Below are 22242 nucleotides of genomic sequence, written 5' to 3' on the forward strand. Positions count from 1 at the left end.
ATAATATATCCTAGTATTTGTTTTATTTTATTTTATTCTTTTTTATTTATTTATATTTGTTTAGTTTATTAAAGTGTTTTATTTTATTTTTATACTTTTTAAATGTAATTCATTGATTTTTGTTTAATTTCTTTGGAAAATCTGGAAAACATGTCTCACTAGGGGGCGCCATTTCATCAAAAATATTTTAGACTCTTATTACCTCATGAAGACGAAACCATTTATAGCACACACCACCAACTCTAGACGGCTGCTGTCCTGCAGGTTTTAGACTTTTTCTGCTGCAACACACCCAATTTAAATTAATGGGTCATTAAGAGGCTTGTGCAGAATAAGTTGTGGCTATTTTCCTGGGGTCTGACACAATATGCACACAGTTAAGACAAGCCCTGGGTACTAATACAAATTGTTGTTAACACCCAAGTTGTTAGAGAGACATTTTATTTGATTGGTGTTGCAGCAGGGAAACATCTAAAATCATCTATTTGTTTGCTGGAATCCAATCAGGCTGAAAAAACATAATGAAACCATTTGTTTCACATCAGGGTTCCTTTTTTTTATTATTATTTTTTAACGATGCACCGATAACATGTTCATGTACTCGTACTCAGTATTAATAAAAGTGCTCCGATACTACAAAACTGATACCAGTGTGAAAAAAACTAATGCTGGCAAACTTAACACGTTAATGTGAAGAGATTAATCTGTGGAAATAACTCACTTTTTTTTAATGCATTAACACATAAACCTCTAAAAACCACTAAACCAGGTCTGAAAAGTCTTCAGTGTTTCCTTTATTATTTCAGCTTTATTTATGCAGCACTTGATCAAATGCAAGTGCAAAATAAGAACTATAAGAAATGAAAGCGTGTGAAGGTTTTCCGGCTGTTAGCTGTTGGCTAGCAGTTTACCTGCCGTCCAACACTGACTCATGTTTTCATCAGGAAGTCATACCTCGACTTTCCTAATCGAGTAAAAACTGTTCTGATGCTCATTCGCAATCAGACAGCTTCTCAGTCCTTCTTTGATTTTATTTTAGGTGTGATTTATTTCTCTCTTACAGAAGGTCTCCTGCTGCTAATCAACCCTGTGTCACTAAAGTTTGCCTCTCTGGTGAGTACACATCTGATCAATGTTACATCAAAATATGAACAAAGGAAGAAAGAGGAGTTCTGTACACCCTCATATAAATGAGTGATTCTGAGATCTGTGGAAAAATGAAATATGCAAATAGTATTTGGAAATAGTGCATTGTCTGTATGGAGGTAAATTAGAAAGTCTACCCTCAGTTCTAAGGTTGTATGTATCTCAATACTAAAACATAAAAATCATTCAGGACTGAAAATAATTTAAATATAACTTATGAGCGCAACATGTAACGTGTTACATAAGAGTTTATCGTGATGAAACAACTTGTAGAGCTTTAGCTGGAATAACTTGAAGTAATTAGTTTTTGCATGATATCCATCTCACATCATTGTAGAGGAATTTGGCTCACTCTTGTTTACAATGTTGCTTCAGATCACTGAGGTTAGTAAGCATTGAAATATGCACAATAGGCTGAGGTCTGGATTTTAACTGGATGATTGCAAGTCTCAAGTCTTCTGTTGAAGCTTTGCTCTTGTGTTTGAGATCATTGCATGAACCAGTGTCAGCCCAGGGTTAGCTGTCAGACAGATGACTGCACGATGTCCAGATCTAGAGAGGTACTTAACATCTGGGATGAGGTTTTTATGCTGATGTAGCTGCGTATTATGGTCAGACATCACTTTTGTCTCTCGTCTGTCTAAAGGACAATGTTCCAAATGCTTGTAGTTTGTTCCGATGCAGCTTTAAAACAAAAGCTGTGCTGCTACATTCTTTTTAGAAAGAAGAGAACTTCTCTTGAACCCCTTGCAAAGAAGCCATACTTACAGACTTCAACATTCATCTTGCTAACTGAGGCCTTTAGTGTCTGAGACGTAGCTCCTTGGGTTTTTCAGTTATTCTGAGCATTACACGCTCTGAACTTAGCATGAGCTTGCTGGGCCGTCCATTCCTGGGAAGATTATCAGCTGTCTTGAAAATAATCTTACTCTGTGTAGAATGATGGAGTCCAAATAGTTTGAATTTGAGTGTTATAGCTCTTCCCAGATAAATGGGCATCAACAGTTGCTTCTCCAAGATCATTTCTGATGTCTTCCCTTGGCATTGTGTTAACACACTTAAAGACCCACTCCAATGCTTACCTGGAACTATTTAAAATGTTCTCAGTGATCTTTAAATTGTAAAATAATGAAGTTTTGGCAAAAATCACAAAACTTTTCCAGGACTCTGCTTCTGCAGAGAACCAGTAGCTCATTAGCAATTTGCCTCTGAGTTGTGGGCGGAGTCAGCGCTGCTCAGTGCCCTCTCCCATTGGCGCTGAACAACCCCCCCCCCCCCTCGTTGCTATGTGCTGGCTCTGCATGCTAGCGCACTGACCAATCATTAGCAGTGCAAAAAAAAAAGCATGTAACATAGGACCTATGCTGACCCATGACTTCCTTTAAGTGTTGACTGCAAACCAACGTGTGGTTTGTTATATTTATTATTATATTATATCCATAGCTCTCTCACAGCAAAGCTTTTTGGTAAATAATGAACGCTAACGTGATTAGCAACCCGCCACTGCACATACGTGTTGATCCGCCATCTCTTCGTCCTCAGAGTCAGAACGCGCGGAGAGGGCTGGGCGGGACCTTGTGGCCTCGCCCTGTGGGGTTATGACGTGTAAATGCGGGTCTGTCTGAGCTCGCCTTTTTCTGCCCGCCATTGATTCACAATGATTTAAATGCAGAAATACTCAGAAAAGCCAAATTTTTCACAAGCTATGTCCTCTAGCGTCAGATAAATGCCACATAAACATGTGAACAACAGAAAAAACATGATTTTCACTGGGGTGGGTCTTTAAACGTTGTAGAACAGTAAACTGAAAAGACAACTTTTATAGATAAGTTTGCATTATAAGCAGCTGCTTACATAATTACTATGAAAGCTGTAGGGGTGGATTTAGTTTTACACACTGCTTCTGCATTCTGGTTTTGGACTACTTTTTCATTTTGTGTATCACTGTAATGTAAAATAAACATGCTCATTGTTGTGCTATCTTAATATCATTTCATGCTGAAACTTGTTATATGTAACTACAGTCTGCACTGTTGTGTCCTGACAAATTCCTGGAAAGTTTGAGATACAGTAAATAACTCTATTTATGCTGGTGCAGAGGATGAAATGGGTTGTGTTTTTGCAAATACATCAGACATTCACAGTTCTTTTACTGTTGTTTGCATTCAAATGCTTCATTGGTGCTGACGGACTTTACAAAGATTGCTGGTGTTTTCACATTAGCACGGTGCACTGCCAGCACAAGCTGTATCATAGCTGAGCATTTTCACATGTGCTAATGGAAGCTGTAATCTTCGAGTTATTGAGACAAGAAAATGTGACCTGATATGAGAACAAAAACATTCCCATACAATGACTTTGTAACTGGACAGAAGGAGCGGCAGAAGCACGGGATAATATTTAATAGTTTCAGATCAGGTAAGTATAAAGGAGAGCAAGTGAAAGAAGGGGGGAGGTGGGGATATTAATTCCTGCTTTACTGGTTCTTCCAGCCCAATTGACGTCAGAATTGGCTGCACATGGGTGCTCTCCACTTCCTATCAGCACAGATGGGCTGCAAACAGTGTCCCACAGCAGGAAAAAACACAAGACAACTGTGAGCGAGTGTCTTATTGTCCTTCCTCCTCCACACTTCTCACAAGCCTTGACCTTCTACAAGTAATCGCTGACGAGTGAAATCATCTCATTGGCCTCCATCGTGACGCATTGAGGAGATAAAATAAGAAAAACAAATACGATTAACTTTTAAACACTGATGTTATAATACATTTCAGTACAAGATATGTCCCTCACATACGCGGTCTCTGAGCGTACAAAGAACGTACAGTACACCTGCTGCTAAATAATGGTTGTTATTGAATTCATTCATTAACAATATCACAATGAAAGAGGCCATCATATCCTCCTTTGTGTCACGTTCTGCCTCGTTTTCCTCAACTCTTTGACCGGAAAAGGAGAACAGATTTTTCCTGTTTTGCATCTGTGAAATTCCCACTTGTGAAATTGATACAGTACCTGTGTCTTTCTGTTCATGAGCTCAGCGCAGATTGAGGAGCACTTAGAAAACTAAACTAAAACTACCACTAAAATGCAGAATAGTACTTAAAGAGAAAGAAAAGGGGGATGAAAGCCCACCAAAAAAGGGATTTTGTAATCTATAGCCTTATAATCAGACGCAGTTTGGGAGGCTAAATTGTCAAAAAGAGCTTCAAAATGACCACGGTCAGTGGGTAAAAGTGCATGACAAACCTCAAACAAAAAATGGGGTTTATAGTAAAAAATCTGCTCAGCAGCAAATGCGTCACCACAGCCTGTGTACATGTTAAACATATAACTACTGGAGCATGAAGGGATTGTAGTGTACCTCGTATGAGTTTGCCTTTTATGCTTCGCAAACCAAACTGGCTCCATCACACACGGTCTCGTGAGCTGGCATCCAACAAAGGGCTCACTCTTCCCTGACTCACTCAGATTATAAGCTTTGCTCTGTATTATGCCTGATAAAGAGGACTTTTGCGGAAAATGTTTGTTTGTGACGTCATAAACAGTCAGTTTAGTGGATTAATCTGTCATGTTTATCACTTGCATCAGCTAAGCATCGTTACAGGATGCCGTAGGGGCTTCAGGGTACATGTTTGTAATTTCTTAGAACGGAAGGGACTGTTAACACTGTTTCACTGTTTCAAGAGCAAATGTCCAACGTAGTTTAATGTTTAGTCAACTCCTGCAGAAATGAATGTTTAAGTCAGAGATCTGGGCCAAATGTCACCTTTGTCACATAAAGATGTAGATTTTCCCCATTGCATTTTACCTGGTGAAAGCTTATTCAGACCCAGCAGATTTATTTTTTCTCTACCAAATAAGTGTTTTGTTTTTTATTGCAGTTTTATACTTTAATATTTTGGTATTATTCTTTATTTTTTATTTATTTATTGCTGAATTACATATTAAAGTTTGACCTAATGGGGAACACAGAGACCGAGAGATTATGCAGAAGAAAACGGAGACAACCATACAAAAGATGGACAAGAACAACTGTACAAGCAGCTTCAAACTAAATAGAAAAAAAAAAACAACCAGCTGCTACACCTGTAAACAAACATCGAAGGCCTCTGCAGGAACAAAACAGCAGACAATCATCAGGAGCACCTGTCGGAAGACAAACTGAAAAACTTTAACATCAAGTATAACATAGTGTATCAGCAACTAAATAAGGTTAATGGAGTAGGTGAGTAGAATATCTCTAAGAAGTGCAATACATTTGCAAATAAAATTTCCCTCATTTTATAAGCTACGTCGGTGGACACTAACAAGATGAATGAAATGTATGAAAGGTATCTGAGCTAAGCTAGCGCACACAAGACACACGATGGGGGACTCTGTGTTTACATCAACAATGCAGTTTATGGACATTGATGCCGACCATTCTACCTTGCGAGAGTTTACAGCCTTACTGCTCGTTGCTGTTTACTTTCCTCCAAGTGCAAATGGAAGTAACAGGCGTGAGACATTAAATGAACTGTATCAACACATAAGTGAGACAGCCCATCCTGATACCTTTCTCATCTCGGCTGGGGATTTCAATCACGCAGACCCAGAGAGGGTGTTTCCAAAACTACACAAACACATAGACTTTCCTATGCGTGGAAACAACACACTGTACCAGGTTTACACCACCCAGAGAGGAGCTTACAAGGCCCTTCCCCTCCCACACCTCAGCGCCTCTGTCCACATCACTGTCATTCTAATGCCAGCATACGAACCACTGGTTAAAGTCACCAAACCACCAAACAGTTTTCAAAGAGGTAGGGATGTGGCCTGAAGGGTCTCTGGAGGTACTAACTGTTTTAACACCACAGACTGGAGTGTTTTTAAACAGGGTGCCACCTGCAACAAAACTATAGACCTCCACAAGTGCACAGATGTCGTCACTGCCTACACCACCAAGTGCATTGATGATGTAACGGTATTCAAGACCATCACTGTTCAGGCCAATCAAAAGCCATGGCTGACAGGGGAAGTCCACAGGCTGCTGAAGGTGAAGAATGCTGCCTTCAGAGCAGGAGATGAGGAGGACCTGAGAACAGCAACGGCAAACCTGTCACACGGCATCATAGAGGCAAAGAAGAAGTACTCCAGGACGATAGCTCATCTCTTTGGCGACAGCAGAGACACAGAGCTTGTGGCAAGGGATCCAGACCATCATGGACTACAAGCCCCCACTGCAGACCTGTGACGGCTCCACATCTCTGCTAAATGACTTCTTTGCTCGTTTTAAGGCTCACGACAGCACAGAAGTCTCCACCCCCTATTGGAGAAAAGATGTTGACGCTGTTCCTGGACGGTGTGAGGGGGATACTCAGCAGGATCAATGCTCACAAAGCTTCTGGTCCTGATAACATACCTGGTCGTGTGATGAGGGACTGTGCTGTGAGCTCACGGGCGTCTTCACGAACATCTTCAACATCTTGCTGAGCCAGGCTGTCATCCCCACATGCCTCAAAACCACCATCATCATCCCTGTCCCGAAGTAGTAGTCACTCTCCTGTTTCAACGACTACCGTCCAGTAGCCCTCACTCCCATTCTTATGAAGTGCTCTGAGTGGCTAGTGTTGAAACACATAGTCTGTCCTCCCACCCTTCCTGGACCCCTTCCAGTTTGCATATTGGTCCAGCTGCTTGATCGACATTGCCATCTCCATTGCCCTCCACACAGCCCTCACACATCTGGACTCAAAAGACTCCTATGTCAAAATGCTGTTTATAGACGTCAGTTCATCATTCAACACAATCATCCCCCAACAGCTGATTCTGAAGCTGAACTAGCTGGTAATTAACACCTCACTGCTCAACAGGCTACTGGCCTTCCTCACCGGGACACCACAGGCGGTTCAGGTTGGCAGGAACAGCTGACATCACCACAACAAACTGAACCCAGGGACCCCTCAAGGATGTGTACTGAGCCCCCTCCTCTTCACTCTGCTGACCCACGACTGCACACCGTCGCACAACTCCAGCCACCTTCAAGTTTGCAGATGACACGACTGTGGTGGGTCTTATCAGCAACAATGACGAGACAGACTACAGGGGCAAGGTGAACCGTCTGGCCTTGTGGTGTGAACACAACAATCTTTCTCTAAATGTGGAGAAGACATAGGAGATTGTTGTGGATTTCAGGAAAATGCTCCCCCAGCATGCACCTCTGACCATCAATGGGTCTACAGTTGAGAGAGTGAGCAGCACCAAGTTCTTAGGTGTACACGTCACAGAGGACCTCCTGGACCTGGACCATCAACACCACATCACTGGCCAAGAGAGCCAATCAGCGCCGCTACTTCCTGCACAAACTGAGGAAAGCTAGAGCCCAGCCCCCATCATGTGCACCTTGTACAGAGGCACCATCGAGAGCATCCTGACCAGCGGCATCACCATGTGGTACGGCATCTGCTCCACGTCCTGCAGGAAGACCCTCCAATGCATCGTGAGAGCAGCTGAGAAGATCGTCGGTGCCTCTTTCCCTTCTCTGCAAAACATCTAGGACCAGCAGACTGAGGGACAGCTTCGTCCACCAGGCCGTCAGGATGCCAAACTCTCTCCCTGCTCTGCCCCCCTTCCACACACACACACACACACACACACACACAGCCTGGTCAACACTTGAATTTTTTACACCCCCAGGATTGCAGAATTGACAATAAAGCTGACTTTGACTTTTTCATTGGTTTAATTGGCTTTTATGATGGTGGCATCAATCCTCTTAATTCACTTTTAATAATAATTAAAAAAAAAAACAAAAACACAAAATTACAAAAAAAAGGAAAGAAAAAGCAGTCGAGTAATCACAGTGCAGGCCTAAGAAAGTAAGAAAATTTTTAATGTTGTAACTAGCTGCAATAACATCTCAACGTTTCCTGTATAACAGCGATGAGGAACTTGAGGCCATTCATCCATGCAAAGGAAGAAATATTTATGGGATGTCAGGTCATGCCACTGTTTTATGTCTGACGGGGTTATTCAAAACAATAATTTCCTTATTTCACAACCAGTCTGTTGTTGATGCATGCATCATGCATTTGGTTCACACTCCTGGCTTATCACCCAACCTTCCCATAAGTGTCAAGATGCGCACTTCCGTGCTGGCAGTTTCCTGTTCAAAGATGTATTAAATTTCATCAATGATCATGCAGATTGCAGATTGATTTTCTTAATTTAAACTAAAAGTGTTCCTATTCAGCAACTTTGTGCCACCCCTGGAAACTTCAGCCCTGCATATATTGCTGTTTTGCTAGTGGGATTTTCTAATGAATTATGACGCCGAATTGCTGACATATTGCTAATGCTACATGTTAGCACCACAGTGACTCAAGTGCAGCTGCTTGTCCGGCTACTAACACAAAACAATTGTCACACAAGATTGCGTAACTTCCTGTGTCTGTGTGTGGTGGGGTTGGGCAGGTAAAAAGGAATAATGATTCCATATCTGTGGTATCAGATGGTGTTTAGACAGAAATACTCGCTAATCCCAGTCCCCTTACTTTTGGCAGGGTCGGCGAGTATTTCCAATGCTAATGTCGGTATTGGACTTATTAGACTTATTATTTATTGTGTTTGTTTAATCCTGTCAGAATATTCAACTATGTATGAACATATTGCTTTACGATAAATCATAAAAATTCTGATACATCTTTTTAAAATTAGAATGACATTTTTTCTAAAATGATGTTTTCCATTTAAGTTCAGTTTTAGGTCAAAGTGCTTTACGATCTGAAGCCTACAGTGGTTGTTGACCATAAAAGGGAATAAAAACACCTGTTGGCTTTTCACTGCAAGCTTCATCAGCTGCTCAATGAGGCAAATGCCAAAAAAATAAGAAGCATTTTGAATTGTAAGGACTGACAGAAGACATTTACATACAAACACATACAAACAATGTACACATTGTTTGCACAGAATCTAAAACGTGCCATGTGACTTTGTGCGTAAATTGTGCAGGGCGTAGAACCACACACAAAGAGTATTACTCATTCATCCTTTGTTTCTTTTTGTAAACATGCTCTGAAAGAGAAGGAATGAGTGACTAAAACTGTTTTTTCTGACACATTGAAGAAGAAGAATAGCTTGTGTCATTTGCCAGTAATCGATACCCGGATGCCCAAAACCAAGGAGTCATTAACATAGAAAAGGTATGGCCTTGTTTCAGGTTGTGTTTTTATATCTGTTTTTCAAATATTATAAAGTAAGACTTGAATACTTGGACCATACTTGATTATATTCTGTCTGTTGACTGTGTCGTGATGTTTGCCCCTTTATACGCCCACCACACTGGCCAATTAATTAGGTACACCATTCTAGTACCAGGTTGGACCCCTTTTTCCTCAAGAACTGTCTTGTGTCAGCTCCATCCATGATGAGAATCTCTCGTTCCACTACATCTCAAAGCTGCTCTAAATTTTTTTCTAATTCATCCGTTTGGTTGTTATTTATTCTTGAAATTCGGCATAATTAGAAGTGTGTCCTTTAGACTGACATGTATCTAGTATCCGCGGCAAGAAGGAAGAGTGCAGCACAACCGTGGTTTTTAGCCGGCTAACAGTGCGTCTTAGCTTTAGTCCGCCTACCATCATTAGACGGTTAGTTCACATTAGAGCCAGGTTGGCTCAGTTAGCTCTTAGCTACAGGCAGCTCGGAGTTTGATGGACATCAATCGTCAACCCCACGTTCACAGCCCCCCTGTCAACTCCGCCACTTTGCCCATTTTTGGATTTTCCAGGAGCGACGGCAGGCACGATGCTGCCAAGATGGCGATGGTAGGAACCGCCCAACAAGCTTCACTTTTGCTCTTCAGAAGCCTACGGGTGATGTCACAGAGGCTCCGTCCATCTTTTATATACAGTCTATGGTTAGTACTAAGGGGCCAAAGTGTACCAAGAAAATATCGCCCACACCATTACACTACCGGCAGCCTGAACTGGTGATACAAGGCAGGATGGATATATTTTTCATAATGTTTCCACCAAATTCGTTTCCTGTCATCTGAATTTTGCAGTTTTTTTTCCCTATTCTGATGCTCACTTTTTTTTTTTTTTTTTAACTTGTCCTGTCCAGCATCACAGCAAGCAAAATGATAATCTGTTTGCTGTATCGTGCTGAACAAATTTGCTCTGTCAAGGGGAGGCCTATGGGTAAGGGTCCTCTTGATAATCTGATTCATTTATTAATTTATTTACTTTGAATCATGGAATCTATGTAATCTTGCTGGACCTGACCGGAGGGGACAGAAAAAGATGGAAAATAGCGAAGAGAGCAAAAGGGAAAGAAGAAAGGAGACAAAAAGATCACAGACAGAAGGAAACAACCCTTTAATCTACACCATCACCAGACAACAAGCTGTTACACCTGTACATGAACACACCAGGAAATTTCCTACAACTTTTACAAAAGCAGAAACACACACACAGAAAAAACAGGGCTGCCAGTCATCAACAGTTTTTAAATAATAACCAAATCAAAAAGACATAACAGCGACCAGATACTAACTCACAGGAAAAATACAAAAAAAAAATAAAAAATAATAATAATAATTATCGCTTAGTATTAAAACCCACTGGACAACTCAGTGACTGTGTCAGCATGCAGAGCATGAGACACAAGGAGTGATCAGTGATGAAGAGTGGTGAGTGAGATCATGCAAATGCGACCTCGCCTCTACGGAGGCCAGAGGCAGACCAGGGCACCAACCCAAGCCACCCCACCACAAAGACGACTCCAGCCCCACCCGAAGGGCGGCAGAGGAGAGCCCCAGCAAGAGCCCCCCCACTGTCCCGGGGCACAGGCCCCAGTGGGCCAAGATCAGCAGCCGCCGGCCCCGCCAGGGACCTGCCACCCAGGGCAGCCCAAGCGAAGGGCCCAGGGCCCCAGGAGCCCAGAGGCGGCCGCCCCACCCCCCAAAGGCAGAGGGCCCACAACACGCCTAGGAGGACCAGGCCCCCCCAGACAGCCACCCGGCGTAGGCCAGCACACACCCCGATGTTCCAGCTGCACACCCCGGGAACCAGGGTGCTATCGGCCCCCTCCCCCCACTCCCCACCTACTTCAATCTGCACCCCATATAACCCCACACTCACACCCTCCCCCGCGCCGCACCCACAATCACTCACCACCACACAGTCATGCCACACACAACCCACCCACCATGCCCCGTGGGGGACACCCCAGGCGGACCAGCGGACAGCAAGCCCCAAGCACCCCCCCTTGACCCAACCCCCACAGAGCCAGCAGCCCACCAGCGCAGCCCCGGCCCCGGGGCAACCACCACCACCCCCCCTCCCCCCCCCCCTCCCCCCCAGCCACACACAGGGGGAGCAGGGGTGTGAGAGGTCCCCAATACCCTCTCCCTCCCCGCTCCTGACTGTTTATGTAGTGTGTGTTGTGTGCAATTAAAATTGAGGGGCAGTGACTGCAATGAGCCTGGAGCTGGGCCACCTATATGGCCCCGCCCGCCATGCACCGCATGCCATGCCCCCCAGGTGTGTCTGATGTTCACTTTAAACTGTAGCAAGTCATCTTGCCCATGTCTACATGCTTAAAATATATAACGTTATTTTCATTCGTTCGGCTGATTAATTGTTTTTGTTAACAAAGAAATGAACAGACATACCTAATAAAGTGACCAGTGGATATTTATGATGTTATAGAAACAAATGGATGGACAGACAATTAGTTGAACACAAACTGACAGCTGGAAAATATTTGACCCGTTGTTTTCGGTCTGGGCAGTGTGCCTCCCTTGTGACTACAGCAGCTACTCAGCTCCACAGCAGGAATCCATTTCAGGTTTTCCAGGCTGACAGCCAGAGGACAGGATCCGGCGGGCTGGAAGCGTGCAGCCTGTTTAAGTATTTGAATTATGTCATTGACGTCAGCACAGTCATAAACCTCGTTGCGGCCCATCCCTCAAGCTTGCCTGTGCCAAGACAGTTCCATGGTGCATTGTGAAGGAGCTGCCAGACAGGTCCTGATGAGGTGTGTGCGTGTGTTTGTGTGCATGTGTGTTTGAAGCCTTTTGTTTTGATAGGTGATGAGATTGTGGCAGAGTTGTAAACTATGCAGAAACATAATCAGTGAGGCTTGTATGAGAGAAGACAAAGAGAGACAGTGTAGTTTCGGGGTTGGACTGATTTATGTCCCACACACCACAACTTCTCTAATAACTGAAAAAAAATCTAAAATACTCTGCCTCAAATGTAAAGGTTTAAAGATTTTGTAAGGAAATTATCTGTAAAGGTCACATCATTACATTTGATTTCCTGAAACTCCCTCTCTGTCGTCACTGGTATTCTTAAGAAATTCAACCCCAGTTCCAAAAAAGTTGAGATACCGTGTGAAATGCAGATAAAAACAAAATGCAATGATTTACATATTTCATATATCCATATTTTATTCACAATAGAACATGGAAAACAAACTATTAAAGGTGAGAAAGTTAGGTATTTCAATAACATATTGGTTCACCTTTAATTTTATGGAAGAATTGTGTCTGAAAAAGTTAAAAATAAGCAAAAACAGCTGGAAGAACATGTCATGATATGTTTGCAATAGGTCAGTGACATGGTTGGGTATAAAAGAGCACCTTAGAGAGGTAGAGGCTCTCAGGTAACAACACGTAACAAAGGTTCAACAATCTAAAACAAATGGGCATGTAGAAATTTAACTACAGAAAAATGTTTTGGATTATTTAGGATTGTTAAGATTTCAGATATCTAATCATTGACAGTACACAATAGGCCTGCAGCGATGACAATAGTCGACAACAAAAATAGTCGACAACGAATTTACCCGTCGACTATTGTTGGCAAAAAAAAAAAAAAAAAACTACAGAATGACACATCGTCTTCTTTTCTTATCTCTGCTGAGCGTTGGACATCGCAATAAAGTCCACCAGGGGAAAATTATGGCAGCTGAGCAGGGAATAAAACGGTGGCAGAGGACGTCAAAAGTCTGAAATAACTTCACGTTAAACTTACAAAATAAATTAAATACATGTGGGATTTGTAAAGCAGAACTTGCGTACCACGGAAGTACGTCTGCAATGCTCAAACATTTAAAGAGGAGGCCACGTCGGACTTACAAAACAACCTCATGCAAGATTTCAAAGCTGAAAGTGAAACAAGATCCATTTAATAATTATGAGATACGTAATCCGATTGGTCAACTAGTTGTTTTAAGAGTCGGTGACTAATCGACCATCAGAATAGTCATTAGTTGCAGCCCTAGTACACAATATGAAAAAGAAAATAACATCGTGAGGTATCTTTGTGCACAAGTGACATGGATAAAAGTCAGTATTAGATGCTTTTGATCTTAAGACCCTCAGGCAGCAATGCATTAATCAGTCATGATTATGTCGCTGCAGGGGTTCTGAAACATTTCCAGTAATTATTGTCTGTAAACATAATTCATTGTTTCATCCAAAAACGCTGGTTGAAGATCTGTCACGCAAAGAAAAAGTCAAATGGTCATTGGTTCTCTGGTCCATAGTCCATTTAAAATGGACAGAAGCAATGTAGAAAGCTGAATCAAATTTTAATTTTAATTCTGTTTAGAGTATTTTTTTAGTTATGTCTTCTAAAATGAAGATGAGTGGGACCATCTGGCTTGTTTTAAGTGCACTAAGTTCAATATCCATAATTTCTGATGGGATTGGTATGCATTAGTGCAGGGGTAGCCAACGTTGGTCCTCAAGGGCCCCAATCCTGCAGGTTTTCCAGATTTCCGTGCTCCAACACACCTGACTTAAACTAACGAGTCATTGTGGAGATCCTCATAGGCTGTTGGATCCATTTAATTTGAGTCAGGTGTGCTGGAGCAGAGAAATCTGGGAAACCTGCCAGATTGGGGCCCTCGAAGACCAACGTTGGCTACCCCTGCATTAGTGCTTATAAAACTGGCAACTAGCACATCTAGAAAAGCTCCATCAATGCTGACATGTATGGGCAAGTTTTAGAGAACATTAACTACTCTGCAGTGGACAAGTCCAGATGTTGAACTAGTCTCCCTGCAATCTAGACCTTTTGTTAGATGAAAATATTTGGTGCACCATGAAGGAAAAAAAAAAACTACATTAAAGAAGACCCACAACAGTTGAGCAGGCAGATTATTATATCAGATAAGAATAGGATGACAGTCCTCACTCAAAGCTGCAACAACTGGTTTGCTCAGTTCTCTGAAGTTTACAGACTCTCTTTAGAAGAAGAGCAGTGCTAAACATGGCCCTGTCTAACGTTTTTGACATGTGTTGCTCCCAACATTTCCATGAAAAGCAAATGTATTTTATTTTTTGTTTACATTTTACACAGCTACCTAGCTTTTTTTTTGGCTGGAGTAGAAAGTAGTGTGTATGCAGTTCACTTAGTTTAGGTCAATTATAGTTTTGATTTTGCATCTGTACTATGTATTTTTTTCAGAGGTATATATTTATTGTACTAAAAACTACTAACCAGTTGTTAGTACTGCATCAGACCAGAGTGGGACAAAATTCCCTTCCTACAACTCCAGCATACAGTCTCCGTACTTCCCAGACGTTTACAGACAGTTGTTAAAAGAAGAAGCGATGTTACATAATGCTAAACATCACCCCGGATCTACTTTTTATAATGTGTTGCTGCCATCAGATTCATAATGAGCTAATATTTTCAAAAAAAAAAAAAAGGTAAAATGTCTGTTTCAACATCTGATGTGTTTATGTTCTACTGGGAAAATTACAAATTTGTAACTGGAGTTGTAGATTATATATAAAAAGATAAAATATTAATAAAAATAATAGAAGAATAAAATGTAAAATTTCAATATCCGTAATACTTTTTAAAATTTAAGGCTGTATGAAGAACAAATGATAAAGAACAATGTTTGTTAAGTGAGAGTTAACTGTTAAATTTGCTGTTGTAAAGAAGTGATTAGACTCAGCATGTTTACACGTAGGCATTTTCCTACCCTGTGTTTTGACTTGCGCTGCACCTGTGCTGAATACTGTTGGCAGCCCTTTTCAGATGCTTGTTCAAGATTAAGACTCGTGTTTTTTTCTTTCTTTTTTTTAACCCTCACTGTTGCTCAAAGCGTTTCTTTTTCGCCTTCTCTACACATGTGAATAAGCTGACGTACATTGGGGGGTGATATAAGGGTGAATCATTATACAAAGGTGAATCATTACCCCCCCCCCCCCCTCTTCTGCAAAGCGCACACACTCCCACATCTCAGCTCTTTTTCTGTGAAGTCAAACTACCAACAGTGACAACATGCATGTATCATCATCAGAGTAAGCTTTATCTTTCATGATGTGGTGAGGTCAAGATGAGGAATGTGTGTGCTTGCGTATATCTGCAGCATAGAGGTATTTACATTTTAACAAATAATGGTAACTCAAGGCTGGTGGTCCTCCAGGTGCCCATCAGTTTTTACTAGCACCATAATCCACAGATATTAGGTTCATCCTCAACTAAGTTCTGTATGAAAATTAAATGGCCCCTTTTTTCCGCCCAAACAGATTTTTTTTTTTTTTTATTTAATCTCCCAGACAGGTCAAGATACATACTACACTTATCTCATACCTCTACCTTTTACTAAACACAACTTAATCCACATTAGTCACATGTAAGTCACTAAGACAAGTTCTACATAACGGCCTTAACTCTATGTCAAATCTTTAAAGCTGCTTACAAATAGAAACCCATTGTTGAAACTGGCTACAGTCCTGTGCAAAAGTCTTGAGCCAAACTGTCATTTCTTTGTGTTGTACCAGGAAAACAGAACATAGGTGCAGCGATAATTCAGACATGTGCAAACATGAGTGAGTACAGTAAATTAGGCAAATGCAAAGTAATTGTAATGGGCCTGAAAGTTGATATTTGATCTGAAATGCTTAATTCTTTATCACAGTCTGAACCCTTCCAGGCTTCTTAAAAGACTCTAAAGCTCTTCTTTGGTCCTGCTTTCTGTCCAGATGATCCCACATTGCTTCAGTAATGTTGAGGTCTTGGCTCTGGGGAGCTTTCATCCCTCCATCAAACCTGTTGCCACTGATTCAACCTTTTTTCCCCTGTTTCTCTTCCTTAAGAATGGCTTCTTGTAGGGCTGGGCGATATGGCCTAAAAATAAAATCTCCAATTTTTTATAACCAAATCCGATTTTAATTGATTTTTTTTTTCTTTTCTTTTACAAAACATAAATAAACTTATTTAAACATTTATTTGTTTATACAGATGAATGCCAGCAAAAATAAAGCAATGTCAAACAATGTCATAGCTTTTCCACCATGTAAACGACTTCATATCTTCTGTCTGGACATAGAAATATGCGACACAACTGCATCCGTGATCTCTTTCCATCTGGGTCCTTATCGTACAGGATCCACTGCAGGAAGGTCGTCTCTTAACTAAAGTTTGTGGGCTAAAGTTGACTTCTGTATCTCGTAGAGAGCAGCATTTCTCACTGCAGTTATACGCACAGCTAAATCCCAGGCGTGAGTGAAGGGCCACTTCACTGAAAATCTGTCAGACAAACACCATTCTGGTGTGGAGGGAGGACTAAGTCTGCTGCTAACTAACTATGGAAAAAAATCCCAATTTTCATAAAAATAAATCTCCAGAAATGGAAAATTCGATGTATGGATTTCATCGATTAATCACCCAGCCCTAGCTTCTTGACAGCCACCCTTCCGTGGAGACCATTTGTGATGAGGCTTTAGTCAACAGTAGATCAGTCCACTGAAGGTCCAGATGCATTTCTCAGGTCCTTTATCAGGTCTTTGCTGGATGCCATAAAGATTTTACTTCAGATGCTGGTCATCTGCTGTTAAGAGAGTATTTTTAGTCCTCTAATTGTCCAGTTCATCAAAGGATTTCAGGATACTGCACACCTTGATGAGATAGTCCCTGTTAGTAGTATTTTATGTCAAAGTTTGTTACCTTTGGCATTTTTCATAGATGCAACAATGAAGGAACGAATGATGTGTCTTTGTGAAGGCTTTTAGAAACAAAGTGCCTCAAGATAAAAAAAAAAAAAGTGGTTTCTTTGCTAAATTGTGTGTTTGTTCATCCCCTGAGTTCAGAGCCATTTTATGCTGTAATGATTTATAGATTTGTGTGTGTTTAACAAAAAAACATTACCTTGAAAATGATCAGGTACTAGGACTGGAATGAAAATGAGTGAAGAAGCAGCCAAAATCCAGGAAAAGATGTAAATGACTCTCAGAAAGCCTGAGGGGGAAAACCACTTTGAAAGATTACTAGAAAGTCTGGCTGTTTCTAAGCAAAATATAAAGAAATGAAGTCTGGATCATGACTTTTTAACAGTTCTGCAGCTCCATTTAGTCAAGGGTAAAGTCCCGTATAGGTTGTATTTTCTGCTGCTTAATGCTTCAACTGCACAGTCAAACTGAGATGCTTCTTACATGTTATAATACTTTGTGATGAATTTCTTCTCCTTTCAAATATTTCGAGATAGATTTTACAGCCTTTTCTTGTACATGAGTTGTTTTCTTTTCTGTTTTTAGCTGATCTGCAGGATTCACCCAACTCTGGCTGTTTGTCTGATGAGACAGTGCAGCTCTGCAAACTAAAGCTTGAGGAAGAAAAACTGGTTTAAAGGTTGGCTGAGAACACAGAGAGAGGTAGTGTGAGGTGGATGTAAGCGGAAGGTGTCTCAGCAGGCATGGGTGGGGAGGGTTGTTCTGCTCATTAGTGCAGCTGATGGCTCTCACAGAAGCTGGTTTGTGGCCCAGAGGAGAGTGATAGAGGGGAAAGAGGGAGCGAGGGGAGGCAGACGGGTCCGTCTGCACACTGAGGTCTGTTGTTTGCAGCTTTCAGCATATGGTCAAAGCATTAGCGCTCACAAAAAAAAAAAACCTTCAGCTGAGAGAAAAAAAACAGGCTGGAAAAGTACCTCATGCCGTCTGGGAGCAGGTTTGTCAGACTGACTGTGCGTCACGCCACCTTAGACTGGTGACTCTGTGAAATGTCAGCCCATTTAGCTCTGTATTTATGATCAACCAGAGGTGATGATAGGTTCAGCATGCTGGCTACTCACTGAGTGTGCCTGTGCATAACTTTGCTTTATTTGCTTCATCAACTTTCACTCACAACTAGTGATGTAACGACTATATTAGTATTATTATTATTTGGTACGATTGTCTGAAAAATAATCACAATATTACAATTAGCACTGTTATTACGTGTTAATTTTACAACACTGTCAATGTGTAAAATTACAAACACTACATATAGGTCTTTAAGTTTAATTTATTTCTATCTCTTGATGCCAACATAAAAAATTGATAAACAGTGTAAAGTAACCAAAAAGTCTCATTTCAGCTAAATCACCTCTGCTCTATAAACAATAAATAAATACTACTTTTGTCTCAGGGAAAACGTGGAAAAGGCCTCTACCTGGACTTGGGGGATTTCTTTCTGTAAATAATACTGGAACCGAGAAAATAGTGAAACAAGACCACATATCTGACATTAAATGGTTTCTACTACAGACCGTTGCACACTGACAACAAAAAAGCATCAACCTCATGCTGGGACATGTTTGACCAACAAAACCATCTGTCAAAAAAGTTTTTTTTTTTTTAGTCTTTTATTTAATGTAACGTTCAGCACAACTTACGCTAACCCAAGTCGTACACAAGCAGTAAACTCGGCCGGTGAAATGTGAAGCCTATGCAGAAGTGTAGAAAATTGCAGTTCACCCCTCATCCACTAGGGGCTCCAAAACAGAGTCAATCCCCATAGACTCCCATGTTAAAAAGGCCTATTTCACAGTAGAAATAAACATGTTTAAAGCCTGATACAAAAATCCATTTTAGGATTAATAGGTCAAGTTTACCTCCATGACAACTGTGAGAGGGGAGAATTTTTTTCTAAGTCATCCATTTGGATGTTTTTTAATCTTGAAATTCTGCATGATTAGGTGCGTTCTTTTGATTGACAGGTATCCAGTATCCGCAGCAAGAAGGAAGAGTGCAGCACAACCATGGTATTTAGCCGGCTAACAGCGCGCCTTAGCATTAGCCCACCTACCTCTGTTAGCTGTTTAGTTACCGTTAGCTCCAGGTTAACTCAGTTAGCTCTTAGCTACAGGCAGCTCGGAGTTTGATGGGTGTCAATCATCCACCCCCACCTTCACAGTCCCCGTCTCAGCTCCACCTCTTTGCCCATTTTAGGATTTTCCGGGAATGACAACACGTGTGATGCTGCCAAGATAGCAACGGTGGGAACTGCTCAATGAGCTTCAATTCAGCTCTTCAGAAATCTACGGGTTCCGTCACGGAGGCTCCGTCCATCTTTTATATACAGTCTATGATCGTACAGTTAGAACGTTACAAATACCATTTTATTTCAGTGTTACGTTAGCTAAACATTAAGGTAATTGAACCCAGTTACTGAACATTCACCTTCACTTTGGATTATAAAGCTGATGGCTATCCTGCAGGTGGTGAATGGCACCTCTGCCTGGATTCGTCTATAGACAAAAAATTACGTGCAACACATAAAATGGCCACTGGATTTTTCTATAACCAAAGGACAGGGGTGACTTTATCCATTTTGCTTGGAGGAAATAATTTCATCTGTCATACTTTCCCGCTCTAACACGCCTCTTCAGCTCACATGAAATCAAAACAATGCCTCACATGTTGTGTAACTTTGATTTTATTGTGAGTAAGTTGTGTTGATCTGCTCACATGATTCAGACGTAATCCTTTCTGGAAAGTTACGATATTAAGGAATTTTTGCAATTCAATTATGGCATTTTATTACCGTGATTAATTATGAAAAAAGTAATTGTGTGCCTACTAACAACTTGAGTTAAGTTAGAGAAGCACAACTCCAGGTTTTCTTTAAAAAAAAAAAAAAATGCAACAGATTGATTAAGCGTTGTGTTTTTGGTAGAGGAAAATTGTTTGAAGACAGAAAAGAAAACCACTAAGTTTTTGTTCTGTGGACTTTGTGAAGCTCCAGAAGGACCTTAGACCTGTTCGTACATGCTATGTGGCCGATCCAAGCCTTTGATGTTTCCCTACTTGCCTGTTAAAGAGCTTAATGGCTCTATATACTCACATCGGAGGGACCGGGGCAGGATGTGGTCATTTTCTTGGCATTGTCTCCAGTCTCTATGGACCAAGACAGCAGCAGCTCACCTCTGATTTTATTCTTTTTGCTCTCAGTCTGTGATTTTTAGTTGCCAATAGATCCTGTTAACAGTTTGGACCACATAACTTGGCATCCAGTTTTATGTTATAGCCAAAGGATGTCTTTGAAGTCTCCAGCCTGGAGCTCAAGTAAAGAAAAGAGGAGTTGAGGAATGAGGCCGGTGCTCACAGTCATTCTCTTGAAATGTGAGGAGTCAGTGGCTTGATTTTCTAAAAACTGTGGGTGAGATTTCACTTTCTGCTTTGTTTAGGGGAGCCGCCGTCGTGTTCAGATTAACTGTCAGAGGTGGGAGGTTTCCTTTACAAGTCTGAGGTTTCATTTCAGGTCTTTGTTAAACTTCGATGGTTCGAGATCTGTACACCATCCCTGCGCTTTGAAGTGCTTTGATCCACCATATTGACGTAAATTGGGGAGTAGCACGCTGGCTGTCTTGTTGTGTTAAGCATATGGGGTAAATTTCTTCCATGTGTGAAGCCCTATGAAGTAGAGATCAGCCTTTTCCATAGAAAAAGAAAGGTGGGGAGATCCAGATGCACTCAGCTTTCGCTCCCTCCAAGCAGAAATTTGTTGAATCACTTATTAAATTATGACCCTGTTTCATTTGTTTTCTCTTGTTTACTCCTATCAGATCAATATCTCGTTATACTAAATACCCCCTCATTTACCTTGTGTGTTATGGAGTCATTTAATCAAATGACATGTGGGATTTTCGTCAACAGTCACTCCATCATTCAGTAATTCCGCTCCATGTTTTGCACGAGTTCAGGGCCAAAGAGGAAGTGCTTTGGTTTTTTTGGCACACAGTGAAGCCCTGGTCTGGCCTTCCTCCAGTTCAGGGGAGTCAAAATTTGCCTCTCATGTTGCTTGTGCAAACACAAAGTTTAGTGTTTGATATTATTTTTCTCCCATTCATCAGAGAGGTTTATAAAGGGTAGAGAAGGTTTGTGGGGCATTGCAGGGTACAGCCTTGAAGTGGTCGATATGGTTCAGGGAGGAAGTCAAAATTTTGGAAGTTGGAGCGTTTTGTCTTTGCAGAAGTGGCAAAGTGACCTTAAACCTGCTGCTGACACACTTCTGCTCACTGAGGTGACTTTAGACGGGTGAAAACAAAGTGAGGGGTAGATTAAAAAGCCTAAAGACCCTCCTCAGACAGGGACGGCTGTGAACAGAACCTGTCTGTTCATGTGTTTAAATGGGTTGAGGGTCATGGTCGCATCAACAGCAGGAGGCAGCAGACTGCCTTTTTGCACGCCACTCCAGCAGGACACAACTTAGAAGGGGATAAGTTAATGAGAGAGTGGTTGAGAGGGGTTGGGGGGAGCCAGACAGAGAGGGAGGGGCTTTCCAAGAGTGCACAAGAGCGAGGGAGAGTAGGGGGGTACTCAGAAAGGGAGAGCCGGCAAACAGTAACTCTGAAGTCCGTTTTGTCTGAAAATACAACATCCCAAATTTTGGGAGGTGGCAGAGCGTGGCGACATGAAGGAGCTCTGTGTGCACACCTCCCCCTCTTCCTCTGCGTCTTCCGGATGTCCCGCCAGCCAGTCCCCCATACGATCAGGCCACTCTGGGACCCTTGGGCCACCACGCATGGTGTCAGGGGGCTCAACCATGGACATGGATTCACTCAGACCTGATTACGTGTCCATGTGTCTGTTGGCAGATGAGTCCTACCAGAAACTGGCTATGGAGACCATGGAGGAGCTGGACTGGTGTCTGGACCAGCTGGAGACTATCCAGACCTACCGGTCCGTCAGCGACATGGCCTCAAACAAGGTAGGAGCTTTTTATATTAAATGTAAATGTGACAGCAATGTGTTTCTGAAGTTCCCCTGGAGTTTTTAAATCCTTACAGAGGACAGAACATTTTATGTTTGGATAAATGAAAGCTAAA

The 22242-nt window shown here is 41.7% G+C and overlaps 1 protein-coding gene across 1 annotated transcript in view; it reads left to right on the forward strand.

Annotated features, from left to right (window-relative positions):
- LOC121644820 (cAMP-specific 3',5'-cyclic phosphodiesterase 4B-like) overlaps positions 1-22242 on the forward strand; it is an 89128-nt gene that overhangs the window by 52830 nt on the left and 14056 nt on the right. The window contains exons 7-8 of the mRNA XM_041993043.1: positions 1064-1113; positions 22012-22124. Coding sequence (XP_041848977.1) covers positions 1064-1113; positions 22012-22124 — 163 coding nt within the window. The remainder of the gene's footprint in view (positions 1-1063; positions 1114-22011; positions 22125-22242) is intronic.

This window comes from Melanotaenia boesemani, chromosome 8 (assembly GCF_017639745.1).
Source record: "Melanotaenia boesemani isolate fMelBoe1 chromosome 8, fMelBoe1.pri, whole genome shotgun sequence".
Lineage (NCBI taxonomy): Eukaryota > Metazoa > Chordata > Actinopteri > Atheriniformes > Melanotaeniidae > Melanotaenia > Melanotaenia boesemani.